Source organism: Megalobrama amblycephala, linkage group LG11, assembly GCF_018812025.1.
Source record: "Megalobrama amblycephala isolate DHTTF-2021 linkage group LG11, ASM1881202v1, whole genome shotgun sequence".
Taxonomy (NCBI): Eukaryota; Metazoa; Chordata; class Actinopteri; order Cypriniformes; family Xenocyprididae; genus Megalobrama; species Megalobrama amblycephala.
In genome coordinates this window covers 26,276,696-26,303,791 of record NC_063054.1, presented here as the reverse complement: position 1 = coordinate 26,303,791, position 27,096 = coordinate 26,276,696, and the positions used below count along the sequence as shown (strand labels likewise).

The window sequence follows — 27,096 nt, the reverse complement described above, 5'->3', positions numbered from 1 at the left end:
TGTATAATGCTCAAAAAGTCTCAATGTGCTGTGTAAATGAACAATAAATGGCGTAATTAATTTCACAGTGTAAGGCCAAGATGAGAAAACATGGTCATTTTAACAATTCCTGCACACAGAATACTAATACTTTTATCACCTTGTCCTCCACATATCTGAGGATGCTCTTTATGAGAAGGAAAAAAAAAGTCGGTAACACTTTAGTTTAGGCTCCAATTCTCACTATTAACTAGTTGCTTATTAGCATGCATATTACTAGGATATTGGCTGTTTATTAGTACTTATAAAGCACATATTAATGCCTTATTCTGCATGACCGTATTCTACATCGCTTAATCTTACCCAATATCTAAACTTAACCTTACTAACTATTATTAAGCAGTAATTAGGAGTATATTGAGGCAAAAGTCATAATTAATAGTAAGAATTGGACCCTAATCTAAAGTGTGACCAAAAAAAACTATCCTATAGATGTTGCAAATAGGATTTTATATGATTTAAATGGATCTGAGATTATTCATTGAGTCTAACAGAACACTAATCAAAATATATATGCATCTCACTCACTTTATACAAACTCCGGACGTTCAAAAAGAAAAACCTTTTAAGGCAGAATTAATGAATCTACAACCACTCTAATACTAGGATCATCTCTTAAAAAATATTTTCTCTGAACCAAACCGTGAGGCTTTCGTTTTTCAAACCACATCATATGTGCGTGTGTTTGATCCGTTTTATTGGAAAATTCTCATAAACAAAACAATGGCACAGCAGTATACAAATCTGGAAACATGCAATGTAGGCAGAACTCTGTGTGTTTCTGTGTAACACCATTGCACAGTAAAAACAGGCTTGTCTGCAGCTAAGTGGGACACACAGCACACGATCAAGGAGGTTCCCAATTAAGCGCATCCTGCATGGTAAGCTTCTGTACGTGTTCTTCAGCATTAAAAGCAACATAAGAAGGCAGTAGCAATAACACAGGGATGGCAATGTGTGTAATATTGTGCTTGCATAATTGTGATGTAGTTATTTGGTTTGTTTTGTTTGATCTTGTACTACAAATATCAAAGTTAGTGGTGCTCTCAGACAAAACTACCATAAATAATTGTTAACCACAATTAATTATAAACAAGAATGTGTTGGATAGGACTTAAATTGGTAAACAATTTATAAATCAGAGAGACCGAAACTATAAGGACAGATCAAAACAGTACTGTTGGAAAAGTGACTAATTCTAGTACGTTTTCAATCATTTGTCGTCTTGTTGTTCTGCGCAGGTAAATGTTTTTGACGCCCTATGGTTCATGCTAAGATTCTTTTCCAGTTAAGAATGATTCAAAGCTTATTGCTTGTGGGCCATGTTTTTGTGTGTGTGTGTGTGTGTGTGTGTGTGTGTGTGTGTGTGTGTGTGTATAGAGTCCAGACCGGTTCAGGCTTGTCTAATTTTTGAAGGGGTGTAGTTTTTATCCACTGACTCGTCCTGTAGGAACATGTGCAGGCAGCGCTCATTTTGGGCCAATGGATGACCAGCCACTCTGGAAAATCAGACCACAAAACGCACATTAGCCATCATAAAAATATTATGCAAGGATGCACATTGTAAAGCAGAAAAAAAGAGAGAGAGAGAGGAGGCGGAAACAACTTTGACCCCAATCAAGATGCAAGTCTTAGATATTATTAGGAGGCTGTGACATTTCGCAGCATTCTTCTTTAGATCATAAATCATCCAACTTGAATTTCACAGCGATAATATCGAAATTTAATTACGCATATTTTTTAAAAAGTAGAATGAGCCATCATGCTAATTAAACTCATTATTTTACCATTCAGCTTCCAATGGAATAAAAAAGGACCCTCACACCTCTAAAATTACACGATGCTCACGATGTTACAAGTCAAGATGATGGAGAATCATTTTCAGGTTTGAGAGAGGCAATATAAAGACACGCTGTACAGATCCACTCACACATAGTCGAGAAGTATGATGGGCATGCTTCCCCCTTCCCCAGGTGCTATTAGTACTGAACAATGATATTTAATTCAGGAATTTTTGGTTAAAGAAAAAAACCCATCTTAATTACCTCCATATCCTTTCTTTCTTCAAACCTAATTTACAGCTGTTCGTCTCGTATTAAAATTCAAACAGGTAGAGCTGGCACATTTGCACATGAAACAAAGATAATGGCAAAGTCTGCAATCACAGCAAATAATTACAATCGAACTGTAACTTTTATTGTCTCAGTCGGCGGGGGAACGGCACCTCGGATCAAAAATAAGCAGGAGTGCACACAACATCTTGTAGGGAAAAGGTATGCACGCCTGTAATTTCACTCGCAATTATCATAAATTACACATCAAAAATAAAACAAATGTAAAAAGTAAAGCTGGTGCACTTGTGGCCTCTCATCAGTTTCGATCATTCTGTAGGTAATTATGAGAAGGAAAAAAAAGTGTGAGGGAAGACATCGGATGACACAAAGGCTGGCAAGTGTATGTTTTTCACTTTTACTGAAGTACCTTAACCTAAAAACTCAAAATTAACGGAAAGAGGGAAAACTATTGTGTTACGTTATCATGATAACTGCTTCACTCTTCTTTATAAAAACAGTTCAGATGTGCCGAGGCCAAAAGAAGAGGAAGTACGCGCGGTAGAGGACTTTGTAAATCTTGTCATATCAACATTAACTCAAATACACTTGAGAACGAAAAATTGCAAGGATAAATATCTTTATTTCTGATTAAATGACTTCATTCCCACAGTGCATCATGGGTACGTAAACACAGTGTCCTCCATTAATAATAGCACTAACCTTAAATACGTGCAAAATAGGCTGTGGAAAAATGTCTTCACTGTTTATTCACTGTTTATAACATTTAATTTAAATTAATTGCATTTTTCTTTCTTCATAATTATCTTTTTTTGTGTGCCACAACTTTTTTTTCCTGCATGGCTATATTTCTTTGAAGGCTCACACCATTTAAACATTCGATTTTTGTGAATATTTCGAATGAAAGAATATAGGTTACATTTTTATAAGTATTTGTAGTAGTGCCAGTGATTGTGTCACACTTGTTGCATTTAAAAATTTAACTTATTTCAAGTCACTTTTTTCTAGAATTTTACTCCATTTAAAGATTAGATTTTTGTGAACATTTTGAATAAAAGACTAATAGGATAAAAACATTTTTTGACATTTTGCTCATATTTCAGCTTTATAGGTTGTTAAAGGGATAGTTCACCCAAAAATGAAAATTCTGTCAGTAATTACTCACCCTCATGTTGATACAACCATGTAAGTCTTTCTTTCATCTTCGGATCACAAATTAATATTTTTGTGATTAAATATGAGCGGTGGAATACTCCTCCATTGGCTTTAAGGGGGCCCAAACTTGTCCGTCCAGAAAGTCAGTGAAGAAAATGTTTAAATAGTCCATGCCACTACAGTGGCTCAACCGTACGTTTCTCAAGCGACGATAATACTTTTCGTGCGAAAAAACAAACAAACAAAAGAACGACTTTATTCAACTATTCATTTTCTCTCTTGTAGGCCTCTGACGTTAGTTCACGAGAGCTCCATGACGCATGCGCGAGAACTAAACTGACGACGGTCTTCTTCTACTACTACTTGTTACTGGCTGCTCACTCCTTAGGAGTATTACCACCACCTAGTGTTCAAGATGAAGTGCTGGCATAGCCGGAAACGCTAAACTTTGTTTACAACCAGGTGAACATATCATAACATATGTATCATGACTTTAACAATTACCACATACTGCTTCCACTTACCTTGTTGGTCTGTATAAACAAGTTGGGCACAGCTGTTGATTTCAGTAATCTTTTTTGTTGAACTGATTTGAAGTCGTCTGGAGAAAAATGTTCACTGCACAACTTCATGTGCTTGATGAAATTAATCGGTAAATTAACATCCCAGCCAGCAGCCATAGATTCAGTCGCTCACGATCATTTGATGGGAAACGGTGAAAGGTAAGCCGTTCATTTTGTGGCAATGTTAAGGCACCTTTACGTTTACTCGTTAGTTTTTTACGATTCGGACATCCAGGAAATGCACACTTTCTAACCATTGTAAACAATTACTTAGAGCGAGACCAAAAGCACGATCAATGTCGAATTCAATAGCTTACATACAGTGCGCGCGTTCACCTGCTTGTAAACAAAGTTTAGCGCTTCCGGCTATGCCAGCACTTCATCTTGAACACTAGGTGGCGGTAATACTCCTAAGGAGTGAGCAGCCAGTAACAAGTAGTAGTAGAAGAAGACCGTCGTCAGTTTAGTTCTCGCGCATGCGTCATGGAGCTCTCGTGAACTAACGTCAGAGGCCTACAAGAGAGAAAATGAATAGTTGAATAAAGTCGTTCTTTTGTTTGTTTTTTTCGCACGAAAAGTATTATCGTCGCTTGAGAAACGTACGGTTGAGCCACTGTAGTGGCATGGACTATTTAAACATTTTCTTCACTGACTTTCTGGACAGACAAGTTTGGGCCCCCTTAAAGCCAATGGAGGAGTATTCCACCGCTCATATTTAATCACAAAAATATTAATTTGTGATCCGAAGATGAAAGAAAGACTTACATGGTTGTATCAACATGAGGGTGAGTAATTACTGACAGAATTTTCATTTTTGGGTGAACTATCCCTTTAATATTAGTGGAGATGTAATTTAGCATGTTGGCCATAAAGATGCAATACGGTAATTTTTCTGTACCTCGAACAGTATAGCATGGCGCAAAGTCATGAGTTTGATTGCAAAGGAATGCATGAACTGATAAAATGTATACCTGAAATGCAATGCAAGTCAATTTTGATAGAAGAAACTGTTAAAACTGTTAAATTTGAAGTTAATTTTGATGTATAACGATTAAGATGAATTGACTTTTCCTACTCGTATGGTTCGACTGAATGTGAAAGTAAACCCAAAGATTCATGTTTCTGGTAAAGTTGTCAGGTTGACCTTTAGACTCACTTGTTGAGGAATTGTTCTAGACCCTGCCGCCGTTCCTCGATAAAAGAGTCGTCAAATATACCATCATCCCCACGGAATGGGAGCTGCCTGATCAGAGCCTTTCCAGGAAGAGGAGGAACTACCACCTGTTTGAAATACAAGCACTTCATTCACATTACATACATCTCAAAATGCAATCATAGGTCTCTTCCAATCACTTCAAACGTCATTAACTGAACTACAGAATACTTTCCATTCCAATGACAGAAAAAAAAAAAAAAGAAAAAAAAAAAAAAAACACTTTACTTCTTAAATGTATCTAGTTGAACTGGACCCTTACAACAAGTTGGACATTATGCAGTAGAAGGGAAGGATGATAAAATGCCTCAGTCTGAATATTCGTGCGATGTTCCAACCAAATCAACACAACTATTTCACACATCCATCCTTCACCTTGCTTTCCCTCTCCAGCTCTCCTCTCAGCCACTCAAAGTCGCTGTATCTCCTCCGGACACGTGACTCCTTCAGCTTGAATATGGGGAGGTTTGTCTGTGGAGAACAAGAATGGACAAACAACATCAGAAACATCACATCCATCTCAAAAAAAGACCCATATCTTTTAGTAGTTTGAAAACCGTGATAAGACTCGCATTGTAGCTGAAAAGCATCAACTCATCAATGAAACCAAGTTCAGTATTAAAGTATTAAAGCATTAAATAAATAGGCAAAGTCCACAAAAAGGCCCACATAGACACTAATACATGGTCACTGGAGAGGCAGATGTTTATAAAATAAAAGAACAGCCTGATGACAGCATTCAAGGAGAAGCTGAAGAGGCAAAAGGCAGCACAAGTAACAAACACAGACGGGAATAAAAGTACAGATCAATACTCCTACACGGGCTGATTTGCTCGACACAGACTCAAAACAGATGAATACATGGTGGAGGAGACAGTAAGTTAAACGAATAAATGAATGTGTGCTTTAGGGTCCAAGTCTCATGTGGGCCCTAATTGGACAGGAAGAGTTGAAATGCTCATCGATCCTCGGTTACCCCAAGACCATTCCTCTTTCCATCGCTTACTCTCCCTCCATCCCTTCAGCTGCTCCAAGTCATGTTTTTAGCCTTGAGAGGGTCCCTTCAGAAAGCGTAGATCTCTCCATTCAATGAGAAACATTGATGAAATACCCACCACTTCAGCTTTCCCCATCTCTATTCTTTCAATCTTTATCCATCTCTGTTGGTTCCCCCCTCTATCAATCTGACCAATATTCATTTTTCTTCTAGTCTCATTAAACAATGTTTCACTGACGGTGTGCTCATACATTTTTTTGTTTATGTCATGGTGTTAGAAGTAAGTCAACAGTAAATTGTTAAGGAAGCTAAAGTGGCCATTAATAAAGAAGTTAGTAACATAAAATTAGTTGTATTCAGCTGGTCGTGACCCGAACCATGCAGAATAAAATCACTTTTTTAGACAAGTGATATATGACAGGAGTCTGATATGAGTTAATAATTTGTAACATATTACATACTACTATTACATATTATGTGCACCTAGAAAGCCATGTGTGAATACTGAATTGAGTTCTCTTTCGTTTCTTTCACGAAACTGATAAATTCACACAAAATTGTATCAAAATGCCCATCTTGACGCATTTATCCTTGTAAACAAAGTCAGTTATGGCTTACGAGAACGTAAATAAAACGTGTGTATCAGTATATTGGATCCGTGTATTTATGTTGGCCTGTTGAATGTTAAATGGATCCAATCCATGTTCAATGAAAATGATTTGATGATGCAGCAATAAACTAGCTAGCATAACTTAATGCATGTGTTTTTGAACTTTGCTACCAAAACAGTAATCTATGTCAACGACAAAAGTTATTACAGTATCGGACAATAATTGTTTGTTAAAATCGGTATCGGCCAAAAAAAAAGATCGGCGCATCCTTAATAAATTACATATTACATTTCACAATATTACTGTTTTTACTGTATTTTCGATCAATTATCATCACAGCTTAAAGGGATAGTTTACCGCAAAATAAAAATTCTATCATCATTTACTCACCCTCATAGTATACCAAATCTGTATGACTAAACAAAAACATATATTTTAAAAAGTTTAACCATACAATGAAAGTCAATGGGGTATAATGGACAAAAACAGTTGGAAACATTCTTTAAAATATTTTTTTGTGTTACGCAAAAAAATAAAAAAATAAATCATACTATTTTGCAATGACATGAGGGTGAGCAAATGGCAGAATTTTAATTTTTGGGTGAACTATCCTTTTAAGTGTATATACCTTCCAATCTTTTCATTTAGGTTTTAGTTTTATTTGCAGTAACCTCCTCACACCACTCATGGTATCATTTCTCAATTTGAATTTTTCATAACCCTTAGACGTTCCTTCAACCCACGCGGTCATATGAGATGGGGATTAACTCAACGGCTATGAGATCAGGCTAACTGCAGTGCTGAGGAAGCGTTTAGTAGCAACCTTGCTGAGGTACTTGCTAATACTGTGTGAATGGCTGGACCACTGGGTTTAGGTTCCACTAAGTAAGCAGGTCTAAAGAAGTTAATCCCCATGTCAATTGATCGTGGTAACAGGTAATTTAATACACACACTCATGACAATAATGTCATGGTTTCAGGACTATTATGTGCTGTGCGGTCACATTGGAGGAAGAGTTAGTTAGTTATTGAACAGGATTAGTTCTTAGGCCAAGGATGAAAGCCCATTTATCTTGAAAACTTCTTAAAACACACACACACACACACACACACACACACACACACACACACACACACACGATAAGGAATGAAAGGTGTCAATAGGTCAGGTTTTGTTTCTTATTTCACTCTTCAGCTTCAGTCTTGTGTTAACAAGAAAAAAAACCCAAACTTCTAGTCATCTATTCCCCTTACTCTACTCACCTTAAAAAAAAAAAAAAAAGACACATTTCTAGTTTCAACAGTATTTGTATGCAAAGTAACTCACATTTTGTTTTTGACCAAAATTTAACAATTTAGTCATGGAGCCACATTGACATCCCCACATCTCTGGAACTAAACCATATTGGGCCTTAAAAACTAAGACTCCAAAAGAAAGATTTAGTAAGAACCAACATCTAAATGGATTTTAAGATATATTTAATACCTCTTGAGTTACAGACATGCAAACTTTATGCAAAAATCAATACTGGTAAAATTATGCGGTTCTCTGTACATATTTCGGTACCAGAGCAAAAATTGTTGAATTAAGAACTTAGAAAATTGTCCCATTTTGTCTCGTCTGTTGGTTATCACTGTCAATCTTCGCAGTTTCAATTGCGCATTTTGTTAATCAAGAAACTTTGCCATGTACTTAGCAGCATGAAAAACTAAACATTCAGATTGTGAATGGGTAATAAACAGAAAACAAGAGAAGAGCCCTCCCTTTATAATCACTACGGCTGTCAATCTCTAACATGCAAGCTCACTGAATTCTGCACTCTTGTGAAAACTCCCGTTATAATAAAACTGTCTCAACTGTACAATAAATCTCTTATTTACATTGGGTTTACACTTTGTTGGTTATAATAAAAGTGAGTGGGTGGCTTGCATTGAACAAAACAAAACCGTGTGCATTTTTAGCAGTTAAGCAGATTCTGATTAAAGGTCTTTGCACACTGAAGGTCATTGCAAATTCACATGCGAAATTTTCGCACGTTAAAAAATAAATTCGACCTCACGTTATGTCAATCACGTTTGCACACTGCCTCCGAAACTTTCCTCCGTCAAAAAAATATTCGGATCAGGCTCGATTTTCTGCGTTTTTCGAATCTGTGGCACGCATTTTGAGAGACGTTTTGACAATTCAGAGCCACCGTACGCAAACGCAAAAATCCAGAATGCCATCTGACAAGTTGATCCACGTCGTCTACAGCACAAAACAGCAGCACTGAATGACAAACAACGTGCGGAATACAAAGATACAGAATATAAAGACAGATTGTGCCAGTAGTAAAGCATCAAACAGAGCCACTGACATCCTGAAGTTATCTTTGAAACGCTCGGATAATCCCACAGCTCCTTGATGAGGTGAACTCTCCTTTCTCTCTATGCAATCTCGGGATTGAATGGACCCAATATTTCCTCTTTCTTTTTCTATTTTTAAGAACAGAGGAGACAACTAATCGTGCTCACTGCTTGAAGACTTCATTTTGTATTGTTTTGCGATTTTTTTTCGCAACGCATTCATTAATACGCATCGGACTCAGTGTGCAAGGTCTCTGTGCGTGACGATTTTTTAGGATTGCGAATACGAAAAAACGCATGCAAAAATTTCGGACTCAAGTGTGCAAAGGCCTTTAGTCCGAAATTCACGTCCGAAACTTTCGCACGTTAAAAAAAATAATACGACCTCACGTTGTGTCAATCAGGTTTACACACTGCATCCGAAACTTTCGTCCGTCATAACATTATTCGGATCAGGTTCGATTTTCGCATCCGTGGCACGCATTTTGAGAGACGTTTTGGCAATTCAGAGCCACCGTACAAGCAAACGCCAAAATCCTGAATGCCATCTGACAAGTTGATCCACCGTCGTCTACAGCACAAAACAGCAGCACTGCATGACAAACAAAATGTGCAATACAAAGAGACAGAATATAAAGTCAGATTGTGCCAGTATCACTAGCAAAGCATCAAACTGACATCCTGAAGTAAACTTTCAAACACTTGGGATAATCACGCAGCTCCTTGATGAGGTGGAACTCTCCTTCCTCTCTATGCAATCTCGGGATTGGATGGACCCAATATTTCCTCTTTCTTTTTCTCTTTTTTAGAAGAGAGGACAACTAAATCATGCTCACTGCTTGAAGACTCCATTTTGTGCTGTTTTGCGAATTTTTTCGCAACGGATTCATTAATACGCATATCGGACTCAAGGTCTCTGTGCGTGACGAATTAGGATCACGAATATGAAAAAACGCATACGAAAATTTCGGACTCAGTGTGCAAAGGCCTTAAAGGATTAGTCCACTTTTAAATACACTTTTCCTGATAAATTTACTCACCCCATGTCATCCAAGATGTTCATGTCTTCCTTTCGTCATTCGAAAAGAATTTTTGAGGAAAACATTCCAGGATTTTTCTCCTTACAGTGCATTTCAATGGCTACCAACAGATTGAAGGTCAAAATTACAGTTTCAGTGCAGCTTCAAGGGCTTTGAACGATCCCAGATGAGAAATAAGGGTCTTCTCTAGCGAATCGATCTGTCATTTTCGAAAAAAATACAACCGTTTATGCTTTATAAACAAAATATCGCCTTGAACGTACTTTCCGCTTCCGCATTCTTCATAACGCTTACGCTGAATGTTCTACGCCTTCCCTATTCGTCTTACGGAACGAAAGCGGCGCCAGTTTCGTTTTTTTCCCTAACTTGAATAGGGAAGACGTAGGACATTCAGCGTAAGCGTTATGAAGAATGCGGAAGCGGAAAGTACGTTCAAGGCGATATTTTGTTTATAAAGCATAAACGGTTGTATTTTTTTCAAAAATGACCGATCGATTCGCTAGATAAGACCCTTATTACTCATCTGGTATCGTTTAAAGCCCTTGAAGCTGCACTGAAACTGTAATTTTGACCTTCAACCTGTTGGTAGCCATTGAAATCCACTGTAAGGAGAATAATCCTGGAATGTTTTCCTCAAAAACCTTCATTTCTTTTCGACTGACGAAAGAAAGACATGAACATCTTGGATGACATGGGGGTGAGTAAATTTATCAGGAAAAGTGTATTTAAAAGTGGACTAATCCTTTAACTTACAGACTAGCACCACTGATAGGCCATTGCGTTCACATGCTCAACAGATACGATTGTGATGGGCTACAATGCTCAACGCTTGTAAAAACACGCTGTAAACAGAAACTTTTAATGCTCAGAAAGCGCTCAAACAAACATGAGCATCTATGAGCGGGTACTGAATATACCGGTCTATACTACTGGTACTGCAAAAATGCTGGCACTGTCAACTTTCTTGCTTTTTTTTTTGTACTGATACATTTTACAACTCTACAACAATGCTAAAATATTTAACTAATAGATCTACCAATCTCTGTGTAGAAATAAAATAATAATGCTGCCATCTTTCTAAACTCATTTTCCTCTTCCTGTAATTTGGCTCCAAACCTCAGGTAAATACTGGAGTACCAGCTGCTGAAAATTCAGCTTTGCCATCACAGGAATACATTCTATACAATAAAATACAAAACATTTATTTTAAATTGCTTAAAATTCCAAGTCTGACCAAACACGAAAGTAATATTACACAACAAGCTGCATGATTAACACATCAATTGTGTCCCTAGTGCAAACACCACAGGAACAGTTGCATGCTATAGTTTACTACTTAAGGTTAGAGGTTTGTTCAAATCCCTCACCAAGTATGAGCAATAGTAATAGTGACGCTTGCAAGCACCACTAATTACACTTCAACAAAAATGGTGTGACGAGAGCAGTGTTGTATTTGTGTGTGCGTGTGCAAAGAGAAAGGAGGGGTACGTCACACTGTATACAGCTGCAGATGTAAACTCCAAAGAGTTTGACTGTCCTCCCCTCACTGCTAATGATCTCAATCAAACCTGAGACAAGCAAACAAAACAGCCCAACAAAGGGCCTGATTACCGTGGCAACCAAAGTTAACCACACAGACGGAAGCCCTTACACATCAAACACTCAATGAGCAGATGAAAACAGCCCAATTCATTAAGACAGCAGCCTTGCACTGCGGCTAAGACGGGGCTTTTCAAGAGGTCCATCAATACCTGTGAGCGTACTGGAAAGAGGGGAACGGTATGACATGATTAAACTGGCAGGTAATGAGACTCAGTGTTAGACAAGACGATCAAATGCTTAGAGACTCTCTGATGGTCAGCTATGTTCTCTTGGGTGATTTTTATGTTAATTCTGTAAGCTCCACGAGATATTTAATGATGTCGGCTTTTTAATTATCTCTAGTTGGCCACTAACAGGACTTGAAACCAAAGCCTTCCCATTATAAAGCTGTGGCAAAACCAAGAGCGCTGTGGTAATGCATCATGCAATAAAAGCTTTTTGACAGCTGCGAATGACAAATCAACATTTTGTTGATCGCTTGGTTTCTATTTGTTTAGACTCATACCTCATTGGTCCAAAATCCTGCTCAACATAACTGTATTAAACATTAAATATGTTCTGATTGGCTACAATTATGTCGCGTAATGCAGCATCTAGACATTCAGTGTGACAAGGCAAAAAGCTTGTCGCTGGAAACTTAACATATCTTGTTAGGTCACAGCAAGCACTATGATATAATGATAGATTTTAAATATGCCGCTGTTCAAAAGTTTGGGATTTTTTTTTATTGTTTTAAAAGTAATTAAATTGATCAAAAGTGACAGTAAAGACATATATAAATGTCACAAAAGATTTGTATTTCAAATAAATGCTGTAAATATACTTTCTATTCAAAGATTTCTGAAAAAATTGACCATGGTTTCCACAAAAATAGCCGTTTTAACAGTGACAAGAAATGTTTCTTGAGCACCAAATCAGCCTATTAGAATGATTTTTGAAAGATCATGTGACACTGAAGACTGGAGTAACGTTGAAAATTCAGTTTTGCCATCAAAGGAATAAATTACACTTATATGAATATAGAAATTAAAATAGAAAAAATTAAGATATCCTACGACCACAAATTTTTTAATGAATGAATGAATGTGTGTATATATATATATATATATATATATATATATATATATATATATATATATATATATATATATATATATATATATATATATATATATATATATATATATATATATATATGTTTTTTAATTAGTATGTGCACAAACATTTCTTTCGTTGGTCAGAATTGTGTTCATTTACCAGAGCTACGTTGACTCACAGATTCTGTCCTCAAGATTCAACAGGTACGCTCAAGGATATCAAAAAATCATCTTCTCTAAATGCTCCAAACAAACTAGGTTAAAAAACAACCTAAAAATGTCAAAATGAAAACAAGAACCTGTAAAGAACGGGACAGACTGCCCGAGTAAGAAAAAGTCGGAGAGAGAGTGAGCGAGACAGAGGGAGATACAGACTAGGTGCATTTTATGCACAACACCCAAAAATAGCCAATTGTGTGAAAGGTGCACTAAAAGCGCTCTTTCTTTTAGTCACTCTTCTGCACTGTTAAAAGCTTCCACATGGCTTATGCCGATATGAGGAGATGGCAGAATCCCGGTCTCTCTCCTCTTTTTTAGATGCATGTGTGTGCTGGGGACAATGGTGTAGCCTCATTAGGAGGAGAGAGAGGGCAGTGGAAAAAACAGCCTAGAGAGGTCACCTCACCCAGCGTAAGGGCTCTGTGCTGGCTATGCATTAGCTTTTAGCGAGTCGGATCAAGTCAAGTTTAAGAGCGAGCATTTCATCTCTCCGCCCTGCTCTCTCTTTTTCAAAATAAAAGTAGCAAAAATGGAAGCACAATGCCATCTCATCGCATCATAGCTCCAAAGAGAAGAGGACAGAGGGACAATGAGAGCACTCGCGCCCCACCACCATCATCCCCCTCCATGTTCTACACACAAGTTGCTCTCTCTCACACACACATACGCAAACACACTCACCCACCACCCCAACACCCTCACTCTGGCAAAAAGCTGCCCCCTGTCTTTGTTCCCATAGCATCAACTCCCACTTTTGATACTGTCATCTCAAGTAGGATATGGTAGCCTTGATACAATATGCTGCCCATTACCATTAAAATAGTTGTCGGGGAGGATGCTGTAGACTTTGGATTACACTTGACTGGGGCTGACAACCAGGCAAGCAAGCCATTTTTAGTAATGGCAGAAAGGGAGAGCGAGAGAGAGGGCTTTTTGGAAATTGGAAAAAAGAATTGAAGGGGGATGAGGAGGAGGTGAAGAAGGGAGAAAGGGAGTGAAAGATGGATAGGGAAAGAGTGTTGTATACAAAAACGCAGAAGGGGGGCTGAGGATTCTCCTGTCTGTAAACAACGTTGAATCCCAAAGTCCTCCCTCTGATGGTTTTCATGCAGTCAGCGTCACTCAACTTTAGCACTGTAAACACAATATAGATCTGATAAGAACCTACATGAACTGAAGCCAACAAACAGAACTTATATACAGCAAGTCATTATCCTGCTTATGTTCTGCTGTCATGTGAATCTGAGCTCTAACTGTGTGTGACAAACCCAATAAAACTGACCTATTCCAAGAATGCGTCACAGTTACAAAGTTGCATAATGCATAAAGTGAAAGATTAGAGGCTGTCAATATTCAGTTGCTTAAGGTACCAAAGTTACTTTCTTCATATTATGAGATAACGCAGCAAAAGCAAAAACAAAAGAAAGTCCCGCACACTATCAATGCTTACAAAAGTATCAAAAAATCTTTATTGGTCACAATGTTTTGGTCTCATGACCTTCATTTCTAGACAAACTATACAAAGCACAAAAATATATAAAATCAACTCAATAATTGCACTTCTCATGAGCAAAAAGAAATACTTGACACACTGGGAAATTAGGCAGAGAACAGAACTTAAAGATATAGTTCACCCAAAAATGAAAATTCTGTCATTTACTCACCCTAATGTTGTTCCAATCCCGTTTGACTTTCTTTCTTTAGCAAAACACAAAAGGACAGATTCTGAAGTATTGTACTGCCCTCACTTTCCCATACAATTACAATGAATGGGGACTGAGGCTTTCAGGCTTCAAAGAGAATGCAAAAGCACCATCAAAGAATCATAAAAGTGGTCCATGCAACTCATGTGCTACATTTTCATGTCTTCTGAAGTCATATGATACACTGTAATAGAAATCCGATTTCTATTTTGTTATATACACTAGAAGAAAATGCAAAAATAAGGGTAAGTAAAGTCAACTCAAGTAATTTAGTAATGAGTAACTATTTTAAATTGTGACAATGTATGTCAAGTTTGATGGTGAAGGTAGGCTATTTAATGTTTTTGATGAGGTTTTATTATTTCTTTAAGTCTCCATTAGTGTGATCAGTGTGCATTTGGTAAGGTTTATTCAATTAAACATCAATTACTGCTAAGAAGTTTTGAGTTTAGTGGACTTCAGGGACATACAACTGTGAGAACCAGTTTCTTTAAAGTTAGAAAAGTAGTTTATTCAAGTTGAGAAAATTAAAAAATGCTTTGTGTTTTAAGTTAACCCAGTGATAGCTCTGTGTGAGCAACAGACAAAAGTTAATTTCTGCAACTGGATCACTGAGTCAGTGCGGTCACAAACAAATCATTCAGTTTTGGTATTGTGGACTAAATTGATTCATCTGATTAAAAATATGCCACCAAATCGGCAAGATATGCCCACAAATCTATGTTCAAGATTTTCATTGAGTAATGACTTCAATATTGGTCTGTTCCTCACACAAAGCTATCATATGACTCCATAAAACTTGGAATATGAATAACTTTTATGATGCTTTTTTTTTGTCATCGTGGAACTTCAGTCCTGATTCATTATGTTGATTACAAATATTCACCTTTTGCATTCGATGGAAGAAAGAAAAGTTGTAATCAAAGAGAAAATAAAAGTTTAAAATGGCATGAAGGGAATACATTTTACCTTTATGTTACAGATGAACAAAAGACAACGGAAATTTAAGAATCCTTCACTAACTGAACTGAGGAAGAGATATGGGGTGGGGGGGGGCACATTTTGTGCCATCCAGTGGGGGGGTGGGTTTGGCAGGGGGTTAAGACTAGGTCTGCACCCCCATAGTCATTCACACGTTCCACTCTAAAAGAAGGGATTAAGAAGCTTCTCGTTTCTTCTCCAAGACACACACACAAATATGGCTTGGCTTCTTTCTCTCACTTACCATGCCAGGATCATCTATGGGATGCGGGATATGACGATGGAAAGGATAATGGTTGGCCACCAAGCAAAAGAGAGAAAGCATGCATGGATGGTGCGAAAGAGCCTAAAAGAAAGATAGTGCCCTTGGCACACAAAAGCATGTAATCAACACAGGCAGTGTTACTATGACAAATACAAACAGAATCTCTTTATCTCGTCTCATTGTTGCGATTGGACTACTTCAGAAGCAAATCAAAAGTTGACAGCTCCGCTCTTTCTCTCGGTCTTGAGGGCTAGAGCGACAGAGCGATAGCGTGAGAGGGATGTGTGGGGTGTTCCCTTATGCAAAGCAGGGTCACCGCCGACTCAGAGACACACAATAATACTGATTACACGCATATGCTAATTATTATACGCTAATCAAGTACAGTAGCTTTAGATTTGGGCTAATGGCAGGCGGTGGCTCACTCTGTAGGTAGGAGAAAGCTAAAAATACTATAGGAAAGCTGGGAAGACAGTGGCCTATTAGCAGACACAACAGCACCTGTCACAACTTATCAGTTGTGGAAAATGACTGCTTAGGACAGCAAGGGGATGTGACAATGTCTTGTCTTCGCCTCCGCCTCCGCCTCCTTCATATTTAAAAGTATAGCAAGGAGAATTTAGGCTATTTTGGGAAGAAAAAAAGTGATTTAGATGGGAAGAGTTTCAACAACAATACCTGAGCCTGATGAACATTTCGTCAAAACTTCTGAAGGTAAGAGGACTTCGGGAAGTATTTTTACAAATGTATCAAGAATAGAATTCTAGACCAACACACAAATGAGACATTTTTCTCCACCACTTTCATGCAATGTCACAATGTTAAGCTGCAGGGACAGCTTGTGCCTTGCTCAAGTGCACAACAGTCAGTGCAACCTTTTGTTTACCAACTCAAATCTTTAACTACTAAGATGACTTCTAGACACCAGCCCTAACTAGGCCACACACCTACACCAAGGTCAAATGTTACAAAAGGGACGTTCACACAATGACAACAATTTCCAGCAACAAAGCTGTTGCAGTAACAAAAAATTACAGTAACAGAAGAACCCGGACAGTCAACATGGCATTAAATCTGACACTGAAAAAAATTTGGAAAAATTTGTTTGCATCTCCAGGTGTAAAATGTGTTTTTTATTAAGTTAACTCTGGCCGCATGTATGTAGTCTTTGTATTTAATGGAGAAAATAAATTACGAAAGTGTAAAATTAACAAAGGTCAAAGTTAAATCAACTGTTCCTATTTTTAGAAAATTTCACCATACTGTATTATAGATTTGTCAAAAGTACTGACTTCGGTACCAAGTTGGTACTGAAAGTTTAAAAATGTGATGCTTTGAGCGCTGTTGAGTGGATTTGTAAACACCTCTGTAGGGCTGCAACAACTATTCGATAAAATCGATAATAATAATGAAAATCATCGACAACTATTGTCATTATCGATTAGTTGGGTCTGCCAACCGTGCACAGAAAACTCCTGCCAGTCGCGTCAAATTACGGCACTGAATAACGCATTTCTATGGACAAAAATGCATTAAAATAGTGAAGGAAGCAGAATGAGCTGCTGCAGGAAAGGTACGTGATCCAAGCTGCCCAAAACATGAGAATTCTTCATTTTAAGCTTCAAGCTAATGCATTAGTGTAATGGTTTGCCCTGTCAGGAGCTTTGCTAGATGCATGTGAGTCCTCAGCGCAAAACGTTAATTCTATGGCAATATCCTTGTCTGTAAATGTTACAAATTCACGCGAACATTTATTTTGCATAAATGTTTGTCCTGACAGTCTGCGTTAAACTTCAAACTTTACCGACCTTCACGTGCACCTGCGTCAGATAGACGGAATGCGGCAGAGGGATATTCAGCGCAAAAATATTCATTTTGCTGAAATATCTGTTGTTCAAAGTTAAATTTGAAGTCAACATGTCATTCAAATATTTAATGAGAGTAGTAACTGTAAAGGGATAACAACATGTAATTGAATCTAAATAGAAGACGTTTCTTATGGCCTATTTACGGGACAAAGAAATGAGGGTAAGAGGTGATTGTGTCCAGAGTGAATGTGTGTGTTCCTGCAGAACATTTATCTTGTCTGTTGGTTAACACTGAGTTTGTGTTTGTTTTTCTTTATTATCTTTATTACCATCTTAATTTTTAATGTAGAGATTTACACTATATTCACTATACAGTCCTTAAATTTATTAGACCTCTGCCACGGTGCCACAGCTGTAAGGTGTACGGTGTAAGGTTTGTGCCACAACTGTCCTAAACTATCAGTATTGGTGCTTACTAAAATAATTTCATGTTTCTGTAATGGTTAATCCACCAGTATTTGTAAGCTCTTTAGTCACAGCAGTATTTCTAATGCTACAATATAATTGTTGTTATCCATGAATTTTCGATTTTACTGTTTTACAAGTAAAACACTTTTTTTTTTTAGATGCCCAATTACAGTCAATAGCAACAGAGACTGTTAATGTTTTTTTTTTGGATATTATGTGTGAATAATAACTATTTAGTTGTTTCAGTTTGTTATTTGCCTAATTTCACATACAGGTTCTTCAGCACAAGTCTCTTAGCCACAATCATACCCAGGGTTAGAGACTGCTGTATTGTCCCAGGGAGGCAGAAGGTGCGCTATGAAAAACCAAAGATAGCAAGTTCTGCATCCGGTGGAAGAGGCCTATTGTAAGACTCCAGAACATTATTCTAACGTTAATCTAACGTTCCCAGAACATTATTCTAACTTTAATCTAAAGTTAATTTAACATTCCCAGAATGTTAGTTTTTGGTACTAAGAACGTTATTCTAACGTTAATCTAATGTTCCCAGAATGTTATTCTAACGTTAATCTAACGTTCCCAGAATATTCGTTTTTGGTTCCCAGAACATTATTCTAACGTTAATCTAACGTTCCAAGAACATTATTCTAACATTCCCTGAACGTTCGTTTTTGGTTTATATAACATTATTCTAACGTTCCTAGAACATTAGTTTTTGGTTTGTATAACGTTATTCTAACATTAATCTAACATTCCCAGAACGTTATTCTAACGTTAATCTAACGTTCCAAGAACATTATTCTAACATTCCCTGAACGTTCGTTTTTGGTTTATATAACATTATTCTAACGTTCCTAGAACATTAGTTTTTGGTTTGTATAACGTTATTCTAACGTTAATCCAATGTTCTTATAATGTTATTATAACATTTCCAGAACGTTAGTTTTTGTTTCCCAGAAGGTTATTTTTAGGGCCCGAGCACCGATGGCATGAGGACCCTATAGTAATTGCTCAGTCATTCTTCTTCTTCTTCGAAATGAATCGCATTTTTGAATGTAAATTTCAGACCTCTTTGCTCTCATAAAAACCTAAAATGTTAATTAAGCGAAATATTAAATTTGCATTCATAGTATTGCAATTATGACATATCTTCAATTAAATATGTTAATATTCATATGCAAGTCATAGAATAACTTTACCTTTCAGATGAATCTCTTTTACTGGGATTCTGCTTTTTCAACTAAATTGTGTAACATTTTAAACAGAATAGCTGATTTAGTATTTTACATTAATGACACTTAATAATATATATATATATATATATATATATATATATATATATATATATATATATATATATATATTATTAAGAAATATATCAAAAGTCATTTATACATTCTGTAAAAGTTTATCTGGTGGCTTGGGGGTAGGGGGCCAACTTACCACTCTTTTAATATTTTACATTTTGTGCTATAACAACTAAATTAGCAAATGTTTCTATTTATTTCCTTTAATAACACATTGGCTGATGTAAAGCAACAGTAAAGTAAACCCACAGTGTTCCAGGGGGTTGTGGTTGGGGGGTGGGGGGTTTGGGGGGGTAGGGGGGTAGGGTTGCCCTAACAAAACTACACCTTTTTACCATAATGTTGGAGATTAGTCAAAAAAAAAATAGGTTTGTATGCTATTTGGGGTGTCAGTCATTTATCTGTCGTAAGGTCCATTCCATGACAAACAGCACACACGCTAAGAAATGCAAAACAGATGACATGCCTCTCTCTCACGGTTCTAAACTTCCTCTAACATTCCAAATAATTTGGCCAACAAATCATGATTGTAAGCTTTTTGTCAGCACAAATATCGGCAAGCTTAGGAATGACGTGTCTAAGAGTGGGAAATTCTGCAATAAACTGAATCTACTCAGCGAATTCAGATGAATTTTATCATCAAGAAATCAGTTCTGTTTAAGTTGGGTGCATGCACAGACATGAACAAGGGAAAAACAAATAAACAAAGAATGCATTTTAACAAGCACACTGAAAGGTTTCACTTGGTAAAGAAGATGTGCGCAGTACTTTAACGTTAACCAGGTTCATCATTGTCATTATAAGCACCATTATCTTGGCCTTGCACAAAGGGGCGTGGTCACACTTGAGATCTAACTGCTTGAAACTCTCAAAACTCTGCTTATTCTCATGATATTTGTAGACATCCTTACTAAACTAAGTACTCCACTGTACAACACAAGCTAGTTGATCATTACAGAGTCAGGCTTGCAAAGGTATTGAGGTCAGTGTCAAAAAGAATATTTAAAGGGACAGTTCACCAAAAAAACCCTGAAAAATCTGACATCATTTACTACTCCTTTTTTTGATGATGTTGTTCCAAAACTGTATGATTTTAATTCTTCTTAATGAACACAAAAGAAAAGAGATGTTAGGCAAAATGTTAAGTCAGTCACCTGTCACTTCCAATGGATCTGATTACTATACAATGAAAGTGAACTGAATGACAGTCTCAGGTACATTTCCTTTTGTGTTCCACAGTAGAAAGAAAGTTATATGGGTTTGCTAAACATGAGGGTGTGTAAATGAAGACAGTTTTCATTTCTGAGTGAACTATTCCGAGCACCTAACCAGAGATATGCACACTGATTTATTTGTTTGCTAAATCAAAATCAAAATAAAGACGAAAACAGTTACGTTGTCATAGAAATATATTAGCAAGCCATCAAGCTCTACAAAGTTATAGCTGGACGCACAGAAGTCGTGGTATTATTATCTGACATGAAGTACACTGTGATCTCCTTTTAAACGTATTAAGAGTGTATTTAAGCATCAGTAAGATCAGTGTGTGATGGTCTTATCAGGCCAGCATTGGCTGCTCACCTTCAGTCTGATCTCATATGTCGTAAACCTGTTCCGACCGACGCCAACCGTCTCGGGGTTGGCAACATCAATCTCTAGAAAATTACTCGGTGGCCCATACGCATCGTTCAGGTTTTGTGGTTTAGTATACAGCCTTCTCGTATCTGCTATGGCCTCAGCCATCGCTTCCCGTTACAGGTTTGAGCAAACAAGCAGCTATCGATTGCACTTCCGATCAGCTGAGGAACAGCTGACATGTGACATACCAACACGGTCACGTGTCAATATCCCTGAGCTTTGATTGGACAAAAGCTGTCATAGCGTTACTGTACATATGTGAAGTTGAAAATGTTTCAAATGACTATTTATAACCTTCTGTAGAGTAATGCCGAGCGTTTATTCAGTCATTCTGAGTTGTGATTTGATAAGTGTTATTAAAGCATGTGCAGTGCACTTTTTAATGTTAAATTATGGTATAGGTTCTAAATTAATATTTATAACCTTCTGCAGGGTAATATCTTGCATTTATTCATGCATAAGTTATGATTTTGATGGCGTCTAAGTAATTTATATTTATAAAGATATATTTCTTATGTAATGTAACGTGCTTGTTGCATTACAGATTTCTGATGTGACTTAAATAAACCCGACAGAAGAAGTATTGTTCACCTTAACGGGATATCAAGGTGTCAGTGCAGGGAGCTCAATAAAGTTATTACGTTTTGAACCAACATGGCGGCATACGCGTCGCGGTGGACAACGCGATGTGTTTTAAGATTAATATTAAAAAAGACAAGTTTGTCGAAAGGATTTTGGTGTGAGGTGTTGAAGACTGATAGAGGTGAGCACAAACATTCTCCTGTCATATGGTCAGTGCTGATAACACGTGAAAACACCGGCAAGTCATTACGTCATAATTTTTTAGGTAACGACCGGTCAAGTTATGTATGTATATAGTAAACTGTTATTTGTTATATGGCGTTATATACTTGTATAATAATGACAATAATATCAACAACAACAACAATAATAGTAATAATAAAAAATATATTATTATTATTTAAAAGTAATAGCCACGTTGAACAATTATTAATTTGCGATAAATATTGTTCTGCAGTTTGGTTATTACTTTTATAATAATAATAATAATATGGTTATTACTTTAAATATTATTACCACGCTGTTGAATTGATTGCTAACTTTTTATTGTACAGTATACATATTTTGTACGTAAGAACACATTTCTTGAAATTTTCCCAAATTTTAACTCTTTAAAGTTTAAATGTCCCATATCGTACAAACTTGTAAATTATGCAACGAATAACGCCTTTCTATGGCAGTATGACTTTTTTGATTAAGCATTTTGTGTTTGTTTTATTATAATTCATATTTGATATATATTATAAAATGGCATTTTTTTATATATTTTAAAACACTCCCAGAACCCTCCAAAAGTTTGGAAACACCCTAGAAAAGTGGGGTTTTGGACAATATTGGCATGAATCCTTGTTAATTTGTGATAATTTTGCACTGATAAGGGACAACACAAACTATGAAAACAACATATTTTACATAAACAGTTTATACATAGAAAAAAAACAAATTTTCGATTCCTCAAAATATCCACCATTAGCAGCTATCTGACCTAAACTGGGTTCTAATTGGTTGGTCATTGTATTCTAAACTTTATTGGCAATCAATTGTTGAAGCTTTTAAAGGTGCTAAAGAGGATCTTTTTGTCGACTGAGAAACCAAAGACTGTTAGTGAGTTTTTGAAATGAGCGCATGCGTAAGAACAACCCCCCTCCTTCACAGCTCATTTCTAGGGAACGCCTCCCAAAACTCATGCACGAGTATTGGAACACGAGTGTTTACCACCGGCATTCGCTGTGTCGTGTTAGTGGATTCATTATGTCAGACTCACCGCAGGTAACTCATAATCTGCAGTTGTTACTCCTGTCTCCTGACAAAAACATTGCATGCGGTGCCTGTAGAGTGTGGAAAGTTACTGGAGCGCGCAGCCACGCTCGTCTCGCACAAGGAACGTCACGGCAGTGATTGACAAGTCAGAGGGCCAATAGTTTACGCGATGATCGCGTCAACGATTGGCTGATGTTTTTAAGGCCCTACCTCATGCACAGATGATGTATATTAATATTATTCATTTCAGTGGACCTAATAAATAGTCTTTTATCAGTTAGTAAAGACAGTTTCAAGTAATGTATAAAACAAAATGCAAAAATGTATAAAACAAAACATCCTCTTTAGCACCTTTAAGGTGTGCTGACCCAAAAATCTTTTACAAACCTGGGCCAAGTTTAAACCAGTAACCAGGCAGCTGGCAAAGGGGCATGTCTGACTTTGACATGTATATATTGCCATTAATCAAAATGAAAATTATTATTTCTGGCCTTCAATGATAATGTCAAGTTACTTTAATGTATTTGCGCCAAAAAATCATAAGGATTTATGCTGATATTGTCCAAAACCTCACTTTGCCAGGGGTGTTTCCAAACTTTTGGAGGGCAGTGTATGTATTTTATTTGCCTGATATAGATAGTTCAAATCAAGTCAAGTCCCCTTTATTTATATAGTGCAGATTGTTTCAAAGCAGCTTTACACTGATAATGGGAAATGGCTGTATAGCAGCTCTAGAAGAAAATAGTTTCATTGTCCAGCTTAAGTAAGTTCAGTATTGATTCACTTCCACTGTAGAAATCTTTAGTTATTAATTTAGTTCATTTATCTATACAGCAGCTCTGGAGAAAACAGTGATGTCAGCTCAGTTCAGTCCGCATACAATGGTGTCAATGCAGGCATATCAGTAATATCGTTGAATATTAGGTGTCCCCAACTAAGCAAGCCAGAGGCGACAGTGACAAGGAACCCAAACTCCAACAGGTGACAAAATGGAGAAAAAGATCCAGAAACCAGGCTCAGTCTGGGGGCTAGTACTCCTCTGGCCAACAAACGAACAGTGCATGATTATGATTCAGGCAGCATTACAGGTCAGAAGTCAGACTGGATTGGAACATTCAAAATATTTGATCCAGTTCAATCTGGTTGAAGATCAGATTCATCACACCGCTATGGAGACGGGTTTGTTGATGATCTGTGCCACTGGCTGTTGTGTCGATGAGGCCTTCGCAGGGGATGGTCTCATTGACACAATCTAGCTGACACTTCAGTGATGTGTTCACCAAAAAATAAAAATTCGGACATAATTTACGCATACTCAAATTGCTCCAAACCTGTACTGTATGTTATTAATTTTTTCGTGGAAAGAGCAATACAACATTCATCTTATTTAACTTGATGTGAATTATTAATGAATTATTAAGTGTTATAAGCGCTGTAAAAATTCCTTACTAGATACAAGTCAAATACATGTTGAACAACTCTCATATTTTTCTTTCTCAAGGGTGTTCAACATTATCTGCCAGACAAACCTCTACATCAGCACCTTGGGCTGCCCGTGTCGGACTCGTCAGCCACTATGACAGCCTTGTCCGCTCCGGTTCGCTGCGAGAGGACACTCAGCAGAGAGCTGCACTTCTTCAACTAGAACAGTTAAACAGAGTGATGACAGACTATACCAACATCCCTATCCCTCGACCTAAAGACTGTTCACAGAGTCAACCCACCTCAGAGCTGGAGAATAAAGTAACATCGAGGGAAAGTAGAATAAAACGTTGCAGTCCTGAAGAAAATATGTCAAATGAAAAAGAAGACAGAGATGTAAATGACACACAGGAGGTATGGTTTGTGTGTGCCAAACTGAGCAGTGCATTCTGTCAATGTTTACAGTGAAGAAAAAGCAGTCCAACCTTCAGTCAGACCCCAACACTTGCACCGTGCCATTGCCTAATTTGCTGTTGGCCTGTTATTTGTAGGTCAAAGCAGCTTCAGCCTGTTTGTGTTTGTGGGGGTGGAGAGTGGGAGGAAAGACCAGACCAAGCATTTGCTGGATCACAGCACAGCCCCCTACTGAGTCAGGACACCCCACCTATCCCTCTTTTCAGTAATGAGGGGTCGCCATTGTCTGGGAAAAAGATTCCCAGCTCCGCTTTTAATGTGGGGAAATAAACACAAACATGTACAGAGATGTGCTCTAGCCTTGGTTATTTAGGGCAAATAAGGGCAAATGCACATGCAAGGGATGAATAAATTCATTCTTAATAAGTTAATCACTTATTATACTGAGCAAAGTTATTATTTCCCCCAAAAATTGGAAATCTAATCCCAAGTCATTGTTTATCTAAAGCATTACCAGAGCAAACAACAGTTCATTTGTTGAGGTAAAGAGAGTGGAAAACAGAGCCTTTCTACCTAAGAGTGTTGGCATGTGAACTTTTTCCCCTTGGCTGCGTTCTGTGGAAGTGTAGAGCATGACTCCACCTTGTGGACCCGTCCCTGACAAGGCCTGTGTCCTCTCTCGCTCAGTGTCTTCACTGTGTTTGTCCACTCTACCGTGACTGGACCGCTGCCACCAGCCACAATAACGAGCTACAGAGTTCTGGAAGTCAGTGAGAAGTCACACGCTGTCATCCAAGAACGCTTCGCCTCACTGCTCAAACAGCATTCGCCCCCCGTAAAAATCAGTGAGGATGAGGTGAATTCGGGGATGAGGATGTCGGCTCGCTGTCTTTCCTGAATAATCAGTTGTCTGCTGCCACAGACAGTTCTGGGCTGGCTCATCAAACGCTTTGTACTCTGAAAGTTGAATGCAGTGCAGATATTGTTTGGAAACTTTGAGTCAAGCGGACTCTTAATCATTTAAATTGCCACGGGTTATTTGAAAATTTCTTTTTTTGTTACAGTGTGTGACAAAAGCAGACCTCGAGATGTTTTTATGATATGCATTTGTTTTATGATGTAAGCTATGTTGGCTTAAATGTGCTGAATTAAGCAAACAAGCTTTTTACAGCATTGAAGAAGATTATTATTATTTTACAGGAGTCCCCAAAGCCACATCCCCCCCACGGTTACTATATTCATGGTGATGTTGGTAAGTTTGAGTTCATTTTTAGCCAAGACAACAAAATGATTTGTCATTTTAAACATGCATATATTGAGTTTGGATGGACTCCTTTACATTGGATAGGCCAATCATGATTATTCTGTTTTCTGTTTTATAATCAACAGGAACTGGAAAAACCATGCTGATGAACCTTTTTTACTCATCTGTGGAAAACAGAAGAAAAATGAGGGTTCATTTCAATGGATTCATGTTAGATGTACATAGAAGTAAGTTCTAACTAATTTTCAAATGTGTGGGTACGTGAAAGGTTCTCAAACATGGGACTGTTGTCATATGCGCTACCATTCAAAAGTTTGGGGTCGGTAAGATTTTTTTTGTGCTCAACCAGGCTGCATTTACTTGATACAGTAAAAGTAATATTGTGAAATTCTATTACATTTTAAAATAACTGTTCTATTTTTATAAATGCTAAAATTTACTCCTTTGATGGCAAAGCTGAATTTTCAGCATCATTACTCCAGTCTTCAGTGTCACATGATCCTTCAGAAATCATTCTAATATGCTGATTTGGTGCTCAAGGAACATTTCTTATTATTATCAAAGTTAAAAACAGTTGTTTTGATTAATATTATTTTCAATATTCCTTGTTGAATAGTAAGTTCAAAAGAACATTTATTTGAAATGGAAATCTTGTAACAATATAAATATCTTAAATTTTTTTTTATCAATTTAAAGGTCCCGTTTTTCGTGGTTTTTTGAAGCTTTGATTGTGTTTATAGTGTGCAATATAACATGTGTTCATGTTTCGCGTGTAAAAAAACACAGTATTTTTCACATAATTTACTTATCTGTATACCGCTGTTTCCACTGTCATAAAAACGGGCTGATGACTTCCTTGTTCTATGAAGTCCCTCCTTCAGAAATACGTAACGAGTTCTGATTGTGCCAGCGGTTCCTGTGTTGTGATTCGACAGCTCTTAGCGCTCCTTGCCCGGAAAGGTCACGCCTCTTACCATAACGTGGAGATGCACGCGCTCAGTGTTATTGTAAACATGTCTTTAATTTTACC

General features: G+C 37.3%; 2 protein-coding genes across 2 annotated transcripts in view; one reads left to right on the top strand and one right to left on the bottom strand.

Annotated features, from left to right (window-relative positions):
* Positions 1 to 719: 719 nt before the first annotated feature.
* On the bottom strand, positions 720 to 21,368 carry snx3 (sorting nexin 3). Its single transcript, XM_048207005.1, has 4 exons — positions 21,068 to 21,368; positions 5,418 to 5,513; positions 4,986 to 5,110; positions 720 to 1,538 (listed from the first exon to the last, which is right to left on the bottom strand). Exons 1-4 carry the CDS (start codon positions 21,227 to 21,229, stop codon positions 1,433 to 1,435), a joined length of 489 nt encoding a protein of 162 aa, XP_048062962.1. The 5' UTR covers positions 21,230 to 21,368; the 3' UTR covers positions 720 to 1,432.
* Positions 21,369 to 21,743: 375 nt separating this feature from the next.
* Positions 21,744 to 27,096, top strand: part of afg1lb (AFG1 like ATPase b) — a 36,857-nt gene continuing 31,504 nt past the window's right edge. The window contains exons 1-4 of the mRNA XM_048207003.1: positions 21,744 to 21,887; positions 24,468 to 24,802; positions 26,003 to 26,054; positions 26,192 to 26,293. Of these exons, the coding sequence (XP_048062960.1) occupies positions 21,779 to 21,887; positions 24,468 to 24,802; positions 26,003 to 26,054; positions 26,192 to 26,293 (598 nt within the window). The 5' untranslated portion in view covers positions 21,744 to 21,778. The remainder of the gene's footprint in view (positions 21,888 to 24,467; positions 24,803 to 26,002; positions 26,055 to 26,191; positions 26,294 to 27,096) is intronic.